The sequence below is a fragment of the Lytechinus pictus genome, chromosome 9 (genome assembly GCF_037042905.1).
Source record: "Lytechinus pictus isolate F3 Inbred chromosome 9, Lp3.0, whole genome shotgun sequence".
Classification (NCBI taxonomy): domain Eukaryota; kingdom Metazoa; phylum Echinodermata; class Echinoidea; order Temnopleuroida; family Toxopneustidae; genus Lytechinus; species Lytechinus pictus.
Genome location: NC_087253.1, coordinates 7827638 through 7844638, shown reverse-complemented (window position 1 = coordinate 7844638; position 17001 = coordinate 7827638). Strand labels below are relative to the sequence as shown.

Genomic DNA, 17001 nt, shown 5'->3' with positions numbered 1-17001 from the left:
TGTCCTTTGTAAACAAAGAGAAGCACAGTGAATTTTCATGAAAACAATGAATGCATGAATATACATCATAGTTAGAAAATATTTTGAACAAACATGCAAAACAGATGTTGACATTGCTGGCCGTCCATAGTTGTGATTGATCGGATCAATCGCAACTCTCTGTTACACAAGATAGAATCAAATGTGATTTAATTACTTCTCTTTATAGTGCAAAATTTGATTGGAAAGAAGAACTGTAAAAACTGGTAACCGGGAATTGCTGTATTGACTATTAAATTTCTCCTTCTTACATGTATATCTGTCAAAATTGTATTATTATTTTTTTTAAATGCCAAATGAATAATGATTAACAGTAATAATGATGATACTGATGATGATGATGATGATGATAATGGTGCTTTATGATGATGATTGTGATGATGCTGATAATACCAATAGTAAAATTAATTTATAGTTGATGCTGAAGATGTTGCTGCTGCTGATGATGGTGATGCTGCTGATGATGACAAGGATGATGATGTCGATTGCGATGATGATGCTGATAGCAATAAAATAATTGATGCTGAAGATGATCTTGATGATGATGATTGATGATTATGATGATGATAATGATAATGATGATGAAGATGATGATGATTATGATGTTGATGATGATGATAATGATGATGATAATAATGATGATAATAATTATTGACTGACTGCTTCTTCTGTATCCAAGGCGACCAAAGATCTGGAGGAGAATGACCGTGAGAGGAGGAAAGAGTTCAAACGATACGAGATGGAGAAAGAACTAAAGAGGAGAAACGAGATGAAGATGATGAACGAAGAAGAAAGAGCTGAGGCAAGGAGGAAGTACGAAGAGGAAAGGAAACAAATGAAACAACATGCTAAGCTCAACCATCCGGTAAGAACTATACCCTCAATATATAGATTATAAATGCAATAACTAAACTGAAAGAGAAAATGCTATTAATTCCTTTATTCAATTGTCACCGAAAAACACTAAGGACATATTTTAGATTATATTAATAATGACAATGTTATAAATATAAAGTATAGTATGCACTATTGTCCTGATCATACAATAGTATATAATAGCACATGTATATGAAGAGCTCACTTGCAAAAGGGGTTAGGTCCATTTTTCATCAAATTTGATTTTTATGTCTCAATGTAAAAAAATTTAGTAGCTCTATAAGGTGATAACAAAGAAAAGTTGAAATTCCTATTAAAAAGTGAACTAAAATGGCAAAGAAAAATCACTTTTTTTTCAAAAGGGGTTAGGTCCATTTCAGTTTAGTTGCAAAAGGGGTTAGGTTCACACATAATTTTTTTGGAAAAGAATATCTTAAAAAATATGAAGACAGGGAGATTTTCTTATTCCCAATTTTATGTTCTCATGGTAGGTATCTTGAAAATTCAGATTCGCATATGAATATTGCAATATGGGAGAATTAAAAAAATGATTTTCTTGGAGTGGACATAACCCCTTTTGCAACCAAACTCTTCTGAAGAATTCATTTGTCAAAAGAGGTGAGGTCCATTTTTCATAAAATTTATTGTTTTCTGTCTCTAAACCTCTAAATTTTTAGTCACTCTGATGATACCAAAGAAAATTTAAAATTCACATTAAAACGTGAATGGAAGTGGCAAAGAAAAATCAAAAATCAAAAGAGATTGGATTCATTTCAGTTTACTTGCAAAAGGGGTTAGGTCCACAATGATAATTTTTTTTTAAATATATAAAAAAAAATTGAAGACAGGTAGATTTCTTTTATACCCAATTTTATGTGCACATGATAGGGTAGTACATCATGACAATTTAGTTTCTCATAAGAATATTGTAAAAAGTGAGTCTTAAAAAACATGATTTTTCTCGGAATGGTCCATAGTGGACCTAACTCCTTTTGCAACTAAACTCTTCATATGTACATCTACAGTGGTGCTCAAAAGTTAGTGAACCACACCAGAAAATGAACATATTTCAAGTGTTCAAGTTCTGTCATATTTTAGACATTTAATTGAGAAGTCGGGTGAGAAAATATTATATTCAATAAAGTTTGCTTCTCTGGGTTCGCCAAACATTGTACATGGACTGTACTTTCATTGTCTACATTCAACACTCGGCATAAAGAAGTGCATTTTGTGGTGGGGTTCATGTATCTTTTGAGCAGAACTGTATATAATTCATATAATTTCTCACAATTTCTTATAACTTTTTCAGGGAAGCAAAAAGCAATTTGAGGATGTGTAGAAATATGGATCATTTAGACAGACAAACAATTCAACCTACAACATTAATACATGACACGGAACATTTGATAACTACATATTAGGCCTACTACATGTTATATGATAATAGTCATGATGTTATGAATTGTAAAGGCGACCGCACACCTTACGATTGGTCTGCGACCTGATTTCAGAATAAAATGTAGCAGGATTTGATGCTAACATTGAGACTAGGAATATCTTACTGTGTAATGTTCTAAATCATCGTACGAATATCTATGTTCAAATATGTGACTATGCTATCATCCTTCTTCGAATAAAAGCGAATTTAATATCTAGTCGTAATGACGTCATAGCAGTCGTACGATTGGCTACGATTTGAAACTAAATTGGCCTTTACTCCGAAATAAAGGCTTGCAATCTTTCAAAATGGTTATATTAGTATTCTTTCAATTACTTTTAACCTCAAATAAAACGATATGTTCCATTCACACTTTCAGAAAATGAGCAAAATGCGATTTGTTCCAAAATCGGATCGCGAGCAGTCGTAAGGTGTGCGGTGGCCTTAATACGTACAGTATTATTGTGTTAAAGTGTATACATACATGTAAGTCTAATTCATATCAATTTTTTTTTATTTTTCAGGGAAGCAAAAAGCAATTGGAAGAGGTTTGGGAGAACACCGATCATTTAGACAAGAAAGATTTCAACCCTAAAACGTTCTTCTTTTTACACGACTCAAACAGCGACGGCTTTCTTGACGAGTTTGAACTAGAGGCTCTCTTCATAAAAGAGGTTTGAAATATTTTTATTAGAAGTATTGCTTATTGTTGCTGGGGCATTCAGTCCTGAAATTTCAATATTTTGGGGGGTACATGTAGGTCTCTTTCCTATAGGGCTCATTTCTCTTATTAAATCACATATTGGAACATACATGTATTGAAGGTTGTAAATGAGAGGGTCGTTAAGGCCATCACAAGGACATTCAAAGCTGTTGCCTTGGTGACCTTGAAATAATTTAATACCTGCATATTAATGATGATAATTGTAATTTGCAAACTATCAATATACCAAAAAGAAACATTATATTTCTCTCTTCAAATTAAATCAGAGCTGTCAAGTATGCAATGATGATAGTCAAATCACAACAATATGTGAAATTCATTCGAACAGTCTAATCCAAATGCATGTTTATACGGGCGTGTGGAAACAGTGACAATAATAGAGTTTCTTATTGTTTGATGAACTCGTGATATCATGCATGTTTAGTCGAGCAGGCAGCCAAGATTTCTAGTTTGTTAGATGAAGAAGTCATATTATATGATAATGCCTGTTGTGCCAAGCAGGCAGCAAAGATTTTTACATTTTGATAAACGTTAATATTGTTTGATAAGCATGTAATATTATTTGATAATGCCTGTGTAGCCAAGCAGGCAGCTAAGATACAGTGTGAATAATGTTAATATTGGTTGATAATCATATAATATTATTTTATAATGCCTGTGTAGCCAAGCAGGCAGCTAAGATACAGTGTGAATAATGTTAATATTGGTTGATAATCATATAATATTATTTTATAATGCCTGTGTAGCCAAGCAGGCAGCTAAGATACAGTGTGAATAATGTTAATATATTGGTTGATAATCATATAATATTATTTTATAATGCCTGTGTAGCCAAGCAGGCAGCTAAGATACAGTGTGAATAATGTTAATATTGGTTGATAATCATATAATATTATTTGATAACGCCTGTGTAGCCAAGCAGGCAGCTAAGATACAGTGTGAATAATGTTAATATTGGTTGATAATCATATAATATTATTTTATAATGCCTGTGTAGCCAAGCAGGCAGCTAAGATACAGTGTGAATAATGTTAATATTGGTTGATAATCATATAATATTATTTTATAATGCCTGTGTAGCCAAGCAGGCAGCTAAGATACAGTGTGAATAATGTTAATATTGGTTGATAATCATATAATATTATTTTATAATGCCTGTGTTGCCAAGCAGACAGCTAAGATTTTATTAATATTATGCAGTTTGATAAATGTTAATATTGTTTTATAAACATGTAATATCATTTGATAACGCCTGTGTTGCCAAGCAGGCAGCTAAGATTTATGCAGTTTGATAAACATGTAATAATATTTGATAATGCCTGTGTAGCCAAGCAGGCAGCTAAGATACAGTGTGAATAATGTCAATATTGTTTGATAAGCATGTAATATTATTTGATAATGTCTGTGTTGCTAAGCAGGCACTGTTAAAGATTTATGCAGTTTGATTTGTTATGTCGTTTTATAAACATATACATGTAATATTGAATGCCTGTGTTACCGAGCAGGCGGCCAAGGTTTATGGTTACGATGAGGATAAAGAGGAGGAATTAATGGAGGAGATCGCTCGTATGCGAGAACATGTTATGAACGAGGTAAGGTGATAGATTTTTATTGATCATGATTCTGGCTGCGTTGTAACAGAGAGTCAGTTTCCATCCGTAATTGTCAGCATTTAGATTGTTAATCATGTTTTATTTTCTCTTTCTTCATTCCCTTTGCTTTGATTATTAACATGCACGGCAACACAACCCTTTCTACTCCTTTCTCTCTCTCTCTCTCTCTTATCTTTTTTCTCTTTCACTCTTTTTCTTTCTCAATCCTCCTTTCGTGCATTCTCTATCTTCTATCTTTTCTTTGTACCTTAAATCTTCTTGCTTCCGTTTCTGCTTGCCTGATATATTTTCTTTCTCTGGATCTGATTCTTTATTTGCCTGCTTGCTCACTTCCTTTATGTTCCATTCTTTCTCTCTCTCTCTCTCTCTCTCTCTCTCTCTCTCATGCTCTCTTTTGCTTGTACTCTCTATCTTCCATGCTCTCTCTCCCCCTCCCCTCAATTTGTCTCTCATCCTACATGCGTATCTCTTGTTCTCTCTATTCATCTTCCTGTGTATCATATATACCTGCCTTTCAATCTATCTTTTGTCCAATTATTTTTTTCTATATCTTCATTTGTCACTATCTCTGTGTGTGTTTCTTCTCTATACCTACACATCTGATGCTTTCTTTACCTTCTTATTTTACTTGTTCAAACTCTTTGCCCCTGTCTGTCCTTTTATGGCCTCTCCATTCTGTGTCTGCCTCTACGCATCTCTCTCCATGCTTTTATCATTTTCTTCATGAATCTACATGTATATCTTATTTTTCTCTCTTTTCCCCTCCCCAACGTCGATCTGTCTATCTCTGTGTTCTTGCTCCATGCCTCTGAACCTTTTCTCTCCCTCCACTCCCGCCCCCTCCTCTTGCAACCCTCCCTCCCTCCCTCCTCCCTCTCCCTTCCCCTCCCCTACGTCGCCCTCCCCCTCTCTCCTCCTTCCCTCCCTCCCTCCTTCCCCTCCCTCCCTTCATCGCCTCCCCTTCCCATCGCCTCCCCTTCTCTTCACTGCCTCTCAATCTGTCTCTGAATTTCTCTATTTTCTTTTCTTTATTTTTCACTTCTTTTTCTATCTGTCTGTATCTCTGTCCTTCTCTTTGACTCTATGCCCCCTTTCCATTCTTCCGCATATTATTTGCCTGCCTTTGGCTCCGCACACTCCATCGCCTCACCCACCAACACACACATGCATAACGCACACTCACACTATTAACACCAGGTGGAAAAAATCTACCAGGGCAAGAAAAATGCGGACGTTCAGGAAAAGTTTGAGGAATTGTCCCGCATGAGGGAACATGTTGTCAATCAGGTATCTATTCAAATTAACTTTTCATCCCTTTTGCACCTGATTTGTCCTATAGGCCCACTCCACCCCCAACAACAAGTTGAATGATAATGATATGCAACATTTAAAATGTTTAATGCAATGTTTCTAAGCCTGTTAGTAATACATACGATTACCACAGCTTAAACATGGCTACCCTGAATATACATACATGTATTTAGAGAAAAATCAAAGAATTATTAACATTGATGAAATGGTACTTTGAGATCCAACTTAATAAATAGGCAGATTGACCTGTTTAAAACTTGGGTATACCCTTACAGAAATTTAAGCATGCTGCGAGCTAGTAACTACCTTTAAGCAATTACTAATACATTAAGTGATCACAAGCCAGCAAAGATTATTGTACGTGCTTGATTGTGATTATTTCTTGACCTGCCTTTTATTGAGCTATCCACTTGGTAGCCGCTAGCTTGATACAGTAAACTTGATATCAGCAAGATTGAAAATTCTGTGAGGGGAGGATTTGACCTTGCAAAGAACCAGTCACCAATCTTTTTAAATTTAATACCTTGGAAGTAAATTATTACAATTCAAGTCATTAGTGTTAGATATTTGTTTTGCCATCAGCAATGGGGAAAAAGCCTTCATTGCATGTTCATGGCTGTTTTGGTAGCACCCCTTTCATTTGACTCCTTAACATGTTGAGTTATGACGTTGGATAAATTAATGATTAAATAATATTTGGTTCTTCAATTACAAAAATCAATCACAGAGTTTCATGATAAAATAGAAAATTTCTGTTTTTAATAGATTTAACATTGTGAATACAGGATTGTGTGAAACACATTATTTCATGCATGTGTAATCTCAAGATGTTATCAGTATTAGTTATTTATATTTTGTTTTCTTCCATTACATTGCTTTTGATCAGTGAATGTAAAATTTTTGATAACATAACCCATGGATATGATTATATTTACTGATGCAGAAATGCATGACCATGATAAAGTGCTGATAAACAGGACTGCATCTAATTTAAAATGTTAAAAAAAAGATCAACAGCAAGTTTTGATAATATTTCAGAATTGAAACTAAAAACAAAACAAAAAAATAACACTTTCTTTGTCACAGTCTGGATGAAGGAAAAAAAAAATCACAAACAAAATTGCATGGAAGTATCATCAACAAACTATAATATTCCCCTAATATGTTTACTTTCTAACACGAAGGTTGATTTAATTATTGTATTATTTGCTGCCTCTGTGCTCCCTCGTTGTGATTTATATTTTGATGATAATGTGCATGAAAGTAATGGTGCTTTTACTTGTGCATTTATTCCAGTATTAACATGTACATGTAACTCTTTGCGGCACCGTAGTCAATTTTTATACATGTATAGGCGGTTTCAAACCGCCTCGATCACGAGAATCCCCGTTAAATTACGAGAACATTTTCAGGCTAAAAAATACCCATTAATTATTCTTGCATTCACACCGCCCGAAACAAATCCTTCGGGATAAATTCCTGAAGTTAGGAGCATGCGCAGTATGGTCTTATAAGCAGGCAAGGCGCGAGATTCAAAACCACTAGCCCAGCAGCCACCCACGGCGCCCGCGCCCAACGACACGCTGGGCTAAAAGTTCCCGTAAATTGCTTTCACATTGCCAAAATACCTGCGACCTTGGAAAAATTCCCGCGAAAGTTCTCGTAATTTCGCCAAGTACCTACTATTTAGCGGGTATTTTCTTTCGGGGAAATTACGCGTAGTTTGCTTTCACATTACCAAAATACCTGGTATTTTCTGATCGGGGTAAATAGAGAATACCTGGAACTGACGAACTTCGAGGCGGTCTGAAACCACCTTATGTGTGACTTTAGTGGAAACTGCTTTATGTAACATTCTGCTGATATTTGGAGTCATAGGCCTGTATTCTGAACTTGGGTTTAAATTAAACCCCGGTTTAAAGTTGTGGTTTAACTATTGAAAGCCAATTCGAGCACAAATTCTTAACAGTTCACATTCAGTTTATTACCTCATATGACACTCGAACTGTTCATCATTGTCTGGGAATGATAACTGAAGGATTCTTCTTCATTATGAAAGCAAAAGGAAACAAAAAAGTAAACATAAGAAATATACAATATGAACAGAATTTTTGAACTTTTGGCTCCCCATAATTTTAGCACAGAGTTAGACCGCGGTCTATAAAGTTAAACCTGACTTCAGAATACGGGCCATAAAGTAGATTTTTAGTTAAAATCATTGTGTAAGGCAGCTATGTGCAAGGGTAGGGGCAAAGGGGGGGGGGGGGGTGGTGGTGCTGGTAAATTCAGGGGAGACAAATGTCAAAAATGATATATAATAAATATAAACAATAATTAAAAAAGTAGCTGTGAAGAGACCACTGATGCCAGAAAGTGGTTGAAATGATTTGAAATGAAGTGGGCATCATTTTGGAACTTGCCTGGACGTAAAAAAAAAAAAGGAAATGGGCATGGTTTCCGTGTGAACTGGTGCTGAATTTTTCTGTAGAATCGCCTTTGATTGTAAAGTCAAGAGCGGGGTCGTGTTTCATGAAGCTGTTAATGAAGTGGCGCAAGACTTTACGGACCACTGGAACATATTCTTGTGTGTGCTATTTTCAGCTCTTTAGAGTACCGAAGTGTGACGTCGGTTGCCATAGTGTCATGGCGGGCTGGTTCTAAACAGTCGCAGCTGACGATCGTCTGTACACATTTGTATGACTTTGGCTTGTCCGAAAAATAGGTATATGAGAAACACGCTTTCATTCGGCCGCTTTCGGCGGGTTCATTTGTTCAGAACCAGGCCGCCATGACACCATGGCAACTGACGTCATCGCTTCGGTACTCTATAGGAATTTCATTTAGCACAAGAAACGATCACCAGTCGTGCATTAAGTCATTTGTAACTGACGGACAACACTATGAAATGGCACCCAGGCAAGGCAGGCATGCATACATACATGTATTATACATGTACATGTATTATACATGTACATGTATGCTAACTTTCATATTTCTACAATACATGTACACCAGGGCCTCGTCTTACAAAGAGTTACGATTGATCCAATCAGTCGTTACTCTATGGAAAGCCATCAGTGTCATAATGTTTTCTACAGGACATTTGCAAAATGTCCTTTGTAAACAAAGGAGAACACACCAAATTGTCAAGAAATCAGAAGTTAGAGATATACATTCATATCTAGAACTTTTTAAAAAATGAACATGCATTTTATATGTTAACTTTGCTGGCTTTCCATAGTTTCGATTGATTGGATCAATCGCAATTCTTCGTAAGACGGGGCCCAGTTCATTTATTTAAAACAGGTAATTAGGTTTTGCTATATAAAATCCATTCATTAAAATGATGTCATCTTTCATCCCAGAAATGTTGAGCACGGATTATTTTTACCATGATGGCTGTAGCAAATTTCAGATAAATTCGAAGCAACTGGGCTTCGTGTTTCGTTACCGAAAGCTCATTGTAACTGCTGTTTTGAATTGGCTCCTTAACGATCAATTTGTGTAATTTCAGTAGTATAGGAGTTAGAGAACCCTTGTCAAGAGATTAAGAAAGCATCTTAAAATTGAATACCTTGTTTGTTTTTGTGTATTGACCAGATTGATGGCAACAAAGATAAGATGGTCAGTTTAGAGGAATTCATGGAGGCAGCAGCGGCGTCAGACTTTGATGAAGACGAAGAATGGCAGGTAAGACCAGTTTCCACAAAACCTGTTCATTAATTTCACATACATTTATCTTTAACAAAAACTGGTACCTCAGCCAGCACAATAAACGTTTAGACATAATTACAATTTTTAAGGCAAGGACATTATCAAAAAAAAGAAAGAATAATAATGATTGTTTTTGGTGTGATACTGTTTATCCATGAAATTTTCTCAAATCAACTTTTAAGGAGGAAGTACACCACAGTAAAAACTTGATTTGAATTCAAAGAGAGTGAGGAAGAAAGAAAAAAAATCAACTCTGGCATACAAATTTGATGTAAAATAATAAAACAGACATTTTAAGATTTTTCCATTAAGGTACATGTATATGTACGTGATCTCGGTCAGTATGCTGAGGATGGAGCTGGTGACATACCCATTATTTTTTTTATTTCATTATTATTATTATTATTATTATTTTTTTTTTGGGGGGGGGGGTCATTTATCATATGTGAAATTATAATTATTATTCTGATTTATTTGGCATAATCAAACATATAAACATCATATACAAACAATAGGATAAGGAGAGTCACATGGATGTCAAGAAAGGAAAAAGATTAACTTTATAATGATAATAATGATAATAATGATAATAATAATATTAATAATAATAATGATAATAACAATTATAATAAATTAATGATTATATAGTGCATAATCAATAAAAACTGCTCTATGCACTTTACATATACAAATAACTCTCCATTATTATAATTACACTACAACAAAAATAAGTGTTTTCAGATGTATTTGAAATGATTCGACAGATGATGTGAAAGTAAGTTTGATTTCTCCCTGAACATGTGGAATTGCCATCACTATATAACCAAATGTGTTTCAGTAGTCTCCTTTTGTCATATCTACAAAAAAATTAATAAATCAATCAGTCAATAAACAAAGTATATGTATTGCACATGTACAGTTCAAATGAGTAAAAAAGGGGAAATAAATATTGAGGGGCATCATTGACTCTCGTTGGCATATCACTGTTTTGTGCAAACAGTTTTGTTTGGTGAAAAATATGTGAAATTTCAAAATGTCATACATGTAACTTTTTCATTTTGCATTGATTTTGATGGAATTTTCTGCATGAGGCCGTTTTATCTTTTCATTCAGACAAACTTTGTGTTGGGATGGACTTCTCCTTTAATGTTGGGGCTCAACTTGGCTTCCAATACATCCTCCATTCCTCCATTGTAATTCTGCATTTTATAATTTTTCTTAAATTCCAGGATATTAATCAAGAATCACAATTTACAGAACAGGATTTAGAGAAGTACCAGGACGAGTTGAGGAGAACATTAGAAGAAACCAAGGCCAAGATGGCCGAAGCTGGAGATAACTTTGTTAGAGTTAGGCAGTCTCCTGGGCAAGATACAGTTCAAATGAACCAGGTGAGATATCTTAATGATATTTCTAGATACATGGCGCTATATAGGCATTTATATAGCGCCATCTATCTAGAAATATTCTATTCCGAGGCGCGTTGTTATTATTATTACCCTGGCTTTAGCTTGAGCTGCCTTTCGGCGCTCATTCATTCAAGGAATTAATCCCTCCGGGTACCTATTCACCTCATCTGGGTTGAGTGCAGCACAATGTGGATAAATTTCTTGCTGAAGGAAATTACGCCAAGGCTGGGATTCGAACTCACGAGCCTCTGTTCAAAGTCAGAAGACTAATCCACTTATTGTGCCCGACGCTCTCTTTCGCCCGTATTCTGAAGTCAGGTTTAAGTTAGACCATGGTCTAACTCTGTGTTTAAATTATGGAAAGCCAAAATTGTCAAAATTTTACTTATATTGTATGTTTCTTATGTTTAAGAAACATAAACAGCTCTTTCCTAACTCATGAAAGGTGAAGAAAGCTATCTTGTTTATCCTTCTGAAACAGTGAAGAATGATTTGAGAGAAAAATAAGCTGATACATTGAAATACCAGTGGTAAAGATTTATGCCACTATTGGCTTTCCATATTTAAACCAGAGTTTTAATTCAACCCGAGTTCAGAATACTGGCCTTAAGGTGCACAATTTCCTTTTCCATTGCACAAACTCTTGTGCCTGATGCTCTCTTCAGGTGCACAGTTTGATTTTCCATTGCACAAGCTCTTCTTCTTTATAAACCCAATGCTCTTTTAGGTGCACAATTTCCTTTTTATTGCAAAAACTCTTCTACCAGTACACATTATTATTTGCATTCTAACTGCATTCATCATATTTTCACAATTTTGGTAGCTAAACAAGAATGACTATTGCCATTTTGAGGTCTTGACAAAGAGTATGTATGCCAATATTGCATTCCATTTTTTCTTTTGAACTATCCTTTAGGCCCAAGCTCATCAGGTCCAAGATGGTCTAGCACAAGGAGATAATAAGGTAAATACTTTTCAAATTCTTTTTATTTTTGGCAATTTATTACAAGGTATTTGCACCGGCTAGTTTGTGCTCAGCCGTGTGGTATGGGTCAGGTTTAAGGGAGGCCTTAGTCTTTGTTTTAAGAACAGAAATTGAATGAATGAAAGGAAAGAAGGAAGGAAGGAAGGAGGGAGGGAGGGGAAGGGAGGGAGGGGGGAGGGAAGGAGGGGGAGGGAGGGAGCATTCCTGTATCACAGTCTCTTTTTAACTATGTATTTAAAATACACATGGCTGCTCTTACTTAAAATTTGATATGGGCATTTTCACCACAGATGGACACAGAGGCAAAAAAATCAAGTTGATATTCATGTCAAATGCTTTATGTTTTTTAAGAATACAAGACCTGAAGTTCCTGAGACAAAATTTTTTTCCGACTCTGGCAGCCATTTTTTATTTCAAAATGGCTGCCAAAGTATGGATACAAATTAGTGTTGAAAATAGTATATTGATACATAATTTGTTTTGACAGATTTTTAAAGAACAGGTTTGATCATGATGTTTTCGCCTGTGATTTAGCTTGCTATTATAACACTTTTTAAAATCCCACAGAAAGAAACACCAGTAATTCATTCATCTGATAAAAAGACATTGATGAAATATGTGATGTGGTATGTAATGTCAGTTACCGAAAACATGAACTTTTTTTTCTCATTTCCTGGAAAAGAGGATATATTACATGAAACTTGGTAGATTTCCTCTCTAGGTAACACCCCTCCCTTCTACACCAAAATTAAAGATTACCAATTAACAATGAAGCCATAGGGTACCATTGAATATATGTAATGTCAGTTACCAAGTGGAAAATGTAATGTCAGTTACCGATATGTAATGTCAGTTACCACGATAAAACGTTGGTTACCAATATTGAAATGCAAATATGTGGTCAATTTTATGGTGAAGAAATATTGTATACTTGTTATTCAAGTCTTTCACTTTTAAAGTCACACCAGAAGGAGCTTGCTATTGTATTGGATCTACTAAAACTGTGTTGTTTTTTTTTTCTAATTTACAAATAGTTCAGTTTCAGTTTAGAAGCTGAAGTTTATTTTTTGTTGACAGCTTAAAAAAGAAATTAGCAAAGAAAATTATTAAACAAATTATGAAGAGAATAGAAATCCGACAGATATGAACAAGCATTGCTTGCACTGACCAGAATAGAAATCAATAAAACTACATGGCTGCATGAGATTCGGGGGAGGGGTACGTGTAGCCTAGGGGAGGAGACCCTTATTCATTTTGCCTTTTTTGAGGGGAGGGGAGGGGAGGTTGGAGAAGGAAAAGGTTTAAAAAGTCAATATAAAACTGATGAATATATTATGGGTGTATCAGAAAAATCCATGTGTACAGTCAATGCAATATTAAATTACTATAGGAAAACATGTAGCTGCTATGACCCCCCCCCCCCGAGAAAGTAAAACATACATTTCTTATCTTTTGATAATTAAAAATGTGAAGTATTATGAAACTTTTATGATTTTAAAAAGCCTCACATATAAGTACCAAGAAAATTATGCCTTTGAAAATCATATAGCACTGGTAAATGTTAATGTGTATTGTCAGTTACCGATAAGTAATGATAAAAATGTTCAAATCAAAGAAAGGAATGAAGAAAAAGAAAAAGTTTTTTCATTGAAATGTTCCTAGAAACTCGGGTATACTTCCACACCAAGCTCACTTTCATGTGAAGCCCTGCACAGAAGATACAATGCAATGATTCCACACATTTGACTTCCATGTGTTATCTCTATGGCAAATTAAGTGTAATGTCATGTACCGTAATGTCAGTTACCAGCATGGTTGCGAAAAAAATTATCATAGCCCCCAAAAGACAAAAACGAATTGTGTAATATTTTGACACATCTTAACCTAGTAACGGAGGTATATTTACATATTCAAATTATAACTCTATCTACTCAGGGACATGAGATATTTCAATTTTAATGAACACCCTAAAATTGCATGTCCTTTTTCGTAATGTCAGTTACCGACACATTTTTGCTTGCTGATGCGTAAAAAAATGTGGTTACATAGAAAAACTTAGTATCAGAGTATACAGCAAGGTTCACTTTATTAACTCTATCAAAAGCAAACTCCCATCATTTGTTGTTTTAGAGATACACACAATGAAAGGTGTGAAAACATTGTGCCGTGTAATGTCAGTTACCGTGAAAATGCTCATATGCATGATATAGAACAGAATATTAATAGACTTTAACTGATGATTCTGTGTGATAAACATGCTTTATTGTATATTGATGAATTAATACCAATCACTGGATTACATGCATCATACATTTGTGTAAAAGTTAATACTTTTGTTATCGCCCGTTTTCAAGATTTTATTGTTTTCCAATATGCATTTTACATGTAATACGTTCAGAAGTTGAGATACTAGATTGGAATTTTTCAGCCTTCATTTTTTGCTATTAGAGCACAGGTAAAAACAAGAGTAAAATGTACCCAGTATGTTCAATGTGATATATATATATATTTTTTGAAGCATATCAAATACTATCCCTTTTATAAAACGTGATGGGTAATTAATCTACTATTCAAATATTATGTCATATATTTATTTATATTATCATCTTCTGGACTTGCTAACTTATTTTCTTTTTTTGCTTCATGTGTGTCCATTGAAGCCATGTACCGAGGTTTTGAAAATTTCGTCTAAAAAGCTTGCTTGATTAAGGATGGAAAAAGTTCATGAAATTATATGGCTAAAACCTTCCATGTCACAGATTAATGAAAAATGTTGATGGGGTCATTTTGCCTCCCCCCACCGAACCTACACTGTATCATGGATAGCATGCACATGCACATATGCTTGCTTCTCTGAACTTGATTTTATGTTGTCTTTGTCACTAGTGATACATTACCAAGGTGATGCGACAGGGGGACGGGGCGTCTGGGTGTCCACTTCCCCCATGTTTATAGTCTTGTACATTAATATGTAAAGTAGTGAAAGAAAAGAACAAGAATAGAGGGAAAAGTGAAGGGAGATGAACAGAGATTGAAAAAAAGAAGAGAAGTCTGGATTTTGTTACTACATGTACACGTTCCCGTTGTTAAATAGAGAATAATTGTCAGTTTATTATTCATTAGTGCATAAGTTTTTTTTTGTTATAACATGTACTGTATGTAGGCAGTTCTGTATAAAGCGAGTTGTGTTTGTATATTAACTTGTATATAAATATATAAAGAAAAAAAAAGAGAATAATTGTCAATTTTTGGTCAGTCCTCCCCCCCCCTTACTATCAAACTTCCCTGGTACTATAGTCTGCAAGCACAGACTCATACTTGACACTTTAGCCAATTATACCATGTCTAGAGTGAAGACTAGATGCGGAACTCTGTGTGTGCAGAGGCAGCCACAGTACATAGTGAATCTAGTCTCACTACTTCAGACTCTGCATTATGCACTATAGATGCAAATTGCAAAAACCAAAGGTCTGTGCCTGCAGACTACAACCTTGGTGCTGCCCCTGAAATTACATGTACACGTTAAATTCCTTTGATATTGAATCATGTGCTGTCAGTATGTTTGTATAAATTGTTTTAGCACAGCGATTATGAATTTTTGTAACGTGTATCAATATTTGTCTACCTGTAACCCCAAGTCCTTCTGGGTTCCGTTACCCAAAGGTTCACGATTTTGCAAAATGAAATGGCCTATCGAGATCATCGTTGCATGTGCATCATGCTCAGTAAACTAGAGACCAATCAGATTCGTTCTTTCAAATTAGCAATTAATCGCTAACCTTTGTGTAACGGGGCCCGGTATGCTTCCTCAGTACACTGTATATCTGGGCCCGTTTTATAAAGCTGTTTGTGGGTTATGCACAACTTCATACATGACAGGTGACATTTCCTTAATATGCTATAAAGATACATGTATATATCCAAAATTTCCCTATTTCATTTTTAAAGAGATGCACAAACCCTTTGATATTGAAATTGAAAGAAGTTGAATTTTCTATTCAGAGGATTGTAAAAATAAGACTTTTTTATATAAAATGGTCTGATATCAACTGTGGCCAATGGCAAACAAAATGCTTGAATACATGTGTGATGTATATGATTTAACACCAAATACATGTAGACTTGTGAAAATTGTGTTTCAGTTCTCCATAATGTTACAAACAGCTTTTAATACGTGTACACTACATTATATATGAATCTTCTAAACAGTACATGTAGGTTCCTCCTTTATTGAATACACATTTACTGTATTCGTAACCATATTTTCTTCTAATTTTCAAACTAGATATAACCATTGGTTTTCCCCAGGGGAAAAGGTTTCTTTAATGTGAAAATGGATACATATAAAATTCATTACTTGATGTGAAATATTGTGATAAAAGCATGCCAATGTGTACAGTGTAAAAAGTGTGTGGTATAATGTGCATTTTCAAAATGTACATGTATGTTGTACATGCATGTATGAATGTGTGGATCTCCATGACCAAACATACACAGAGTGCAGTTCCCAATGCTATTGAGCAAATAAGCCAGATTAATCCAAATTCTCTCTTGGCTGAATCCTCCTCCCTCCAAAATCTTATTAATTGCAAGACCTTTTTTTCCTAAGAATGTAATCACTTATTATCTTCAACTCAAAATTAAATAAATATTATTGCATCATTGGACAGAGTATAAAGTGTTTCTCTTTTATATTGGTCATGAATTTCATTTGTATTATCCATATTTAAAACAAAGTGAATTTCAGGCCTGAAAGGTGCCTTAATACTGAATTTTCTTCCTGTTTCTCGTGCAAATTGTGCGAAACTTTTTATTGGATCCTCATTGATGATATTTATATCATCATGAAGATGAAATTATGTATTTTCTCACAATGCCACTCTTGATATGTG

At 34.8% G+C, this 17001-nt stretch overlaps 1 protein-coding gene across 2 annotated transcripts in view; it reads left to right on the top strand.

The window, feature by feature from the left end:
• The window catches only part of LOC129268366 (nucleobindin-2-like), a 34562-nt gene that overhangs the window by 12719 nt on the left and 4842 nt on the right, over nt 1–17001 (top strand). For both annotated transcript variants that reach the window (XM_054905920.2, XM_054905918.2), the window contains exons 6-11: nt 719–904; nt 2878–3027; nt 5888–5977; nt 9602–9691; nt 10945–11106; nt 12041–12088. In XM_054905920.2, coding sequence (XP_054761895.2) covers nt 719–904; nt 2878–3027; nt 5888–5977; nt 9602–9691; nt 10945–11106; nt 12041–12088 — 726 coding nt within the window. The remainder of the gene's footprint in view (nt 1–718; nt 905–2877; nt 3028–5887; nt 5978–9601; nt 9692–10944; nt 11107–12040; nt 12089–17001) is intronic.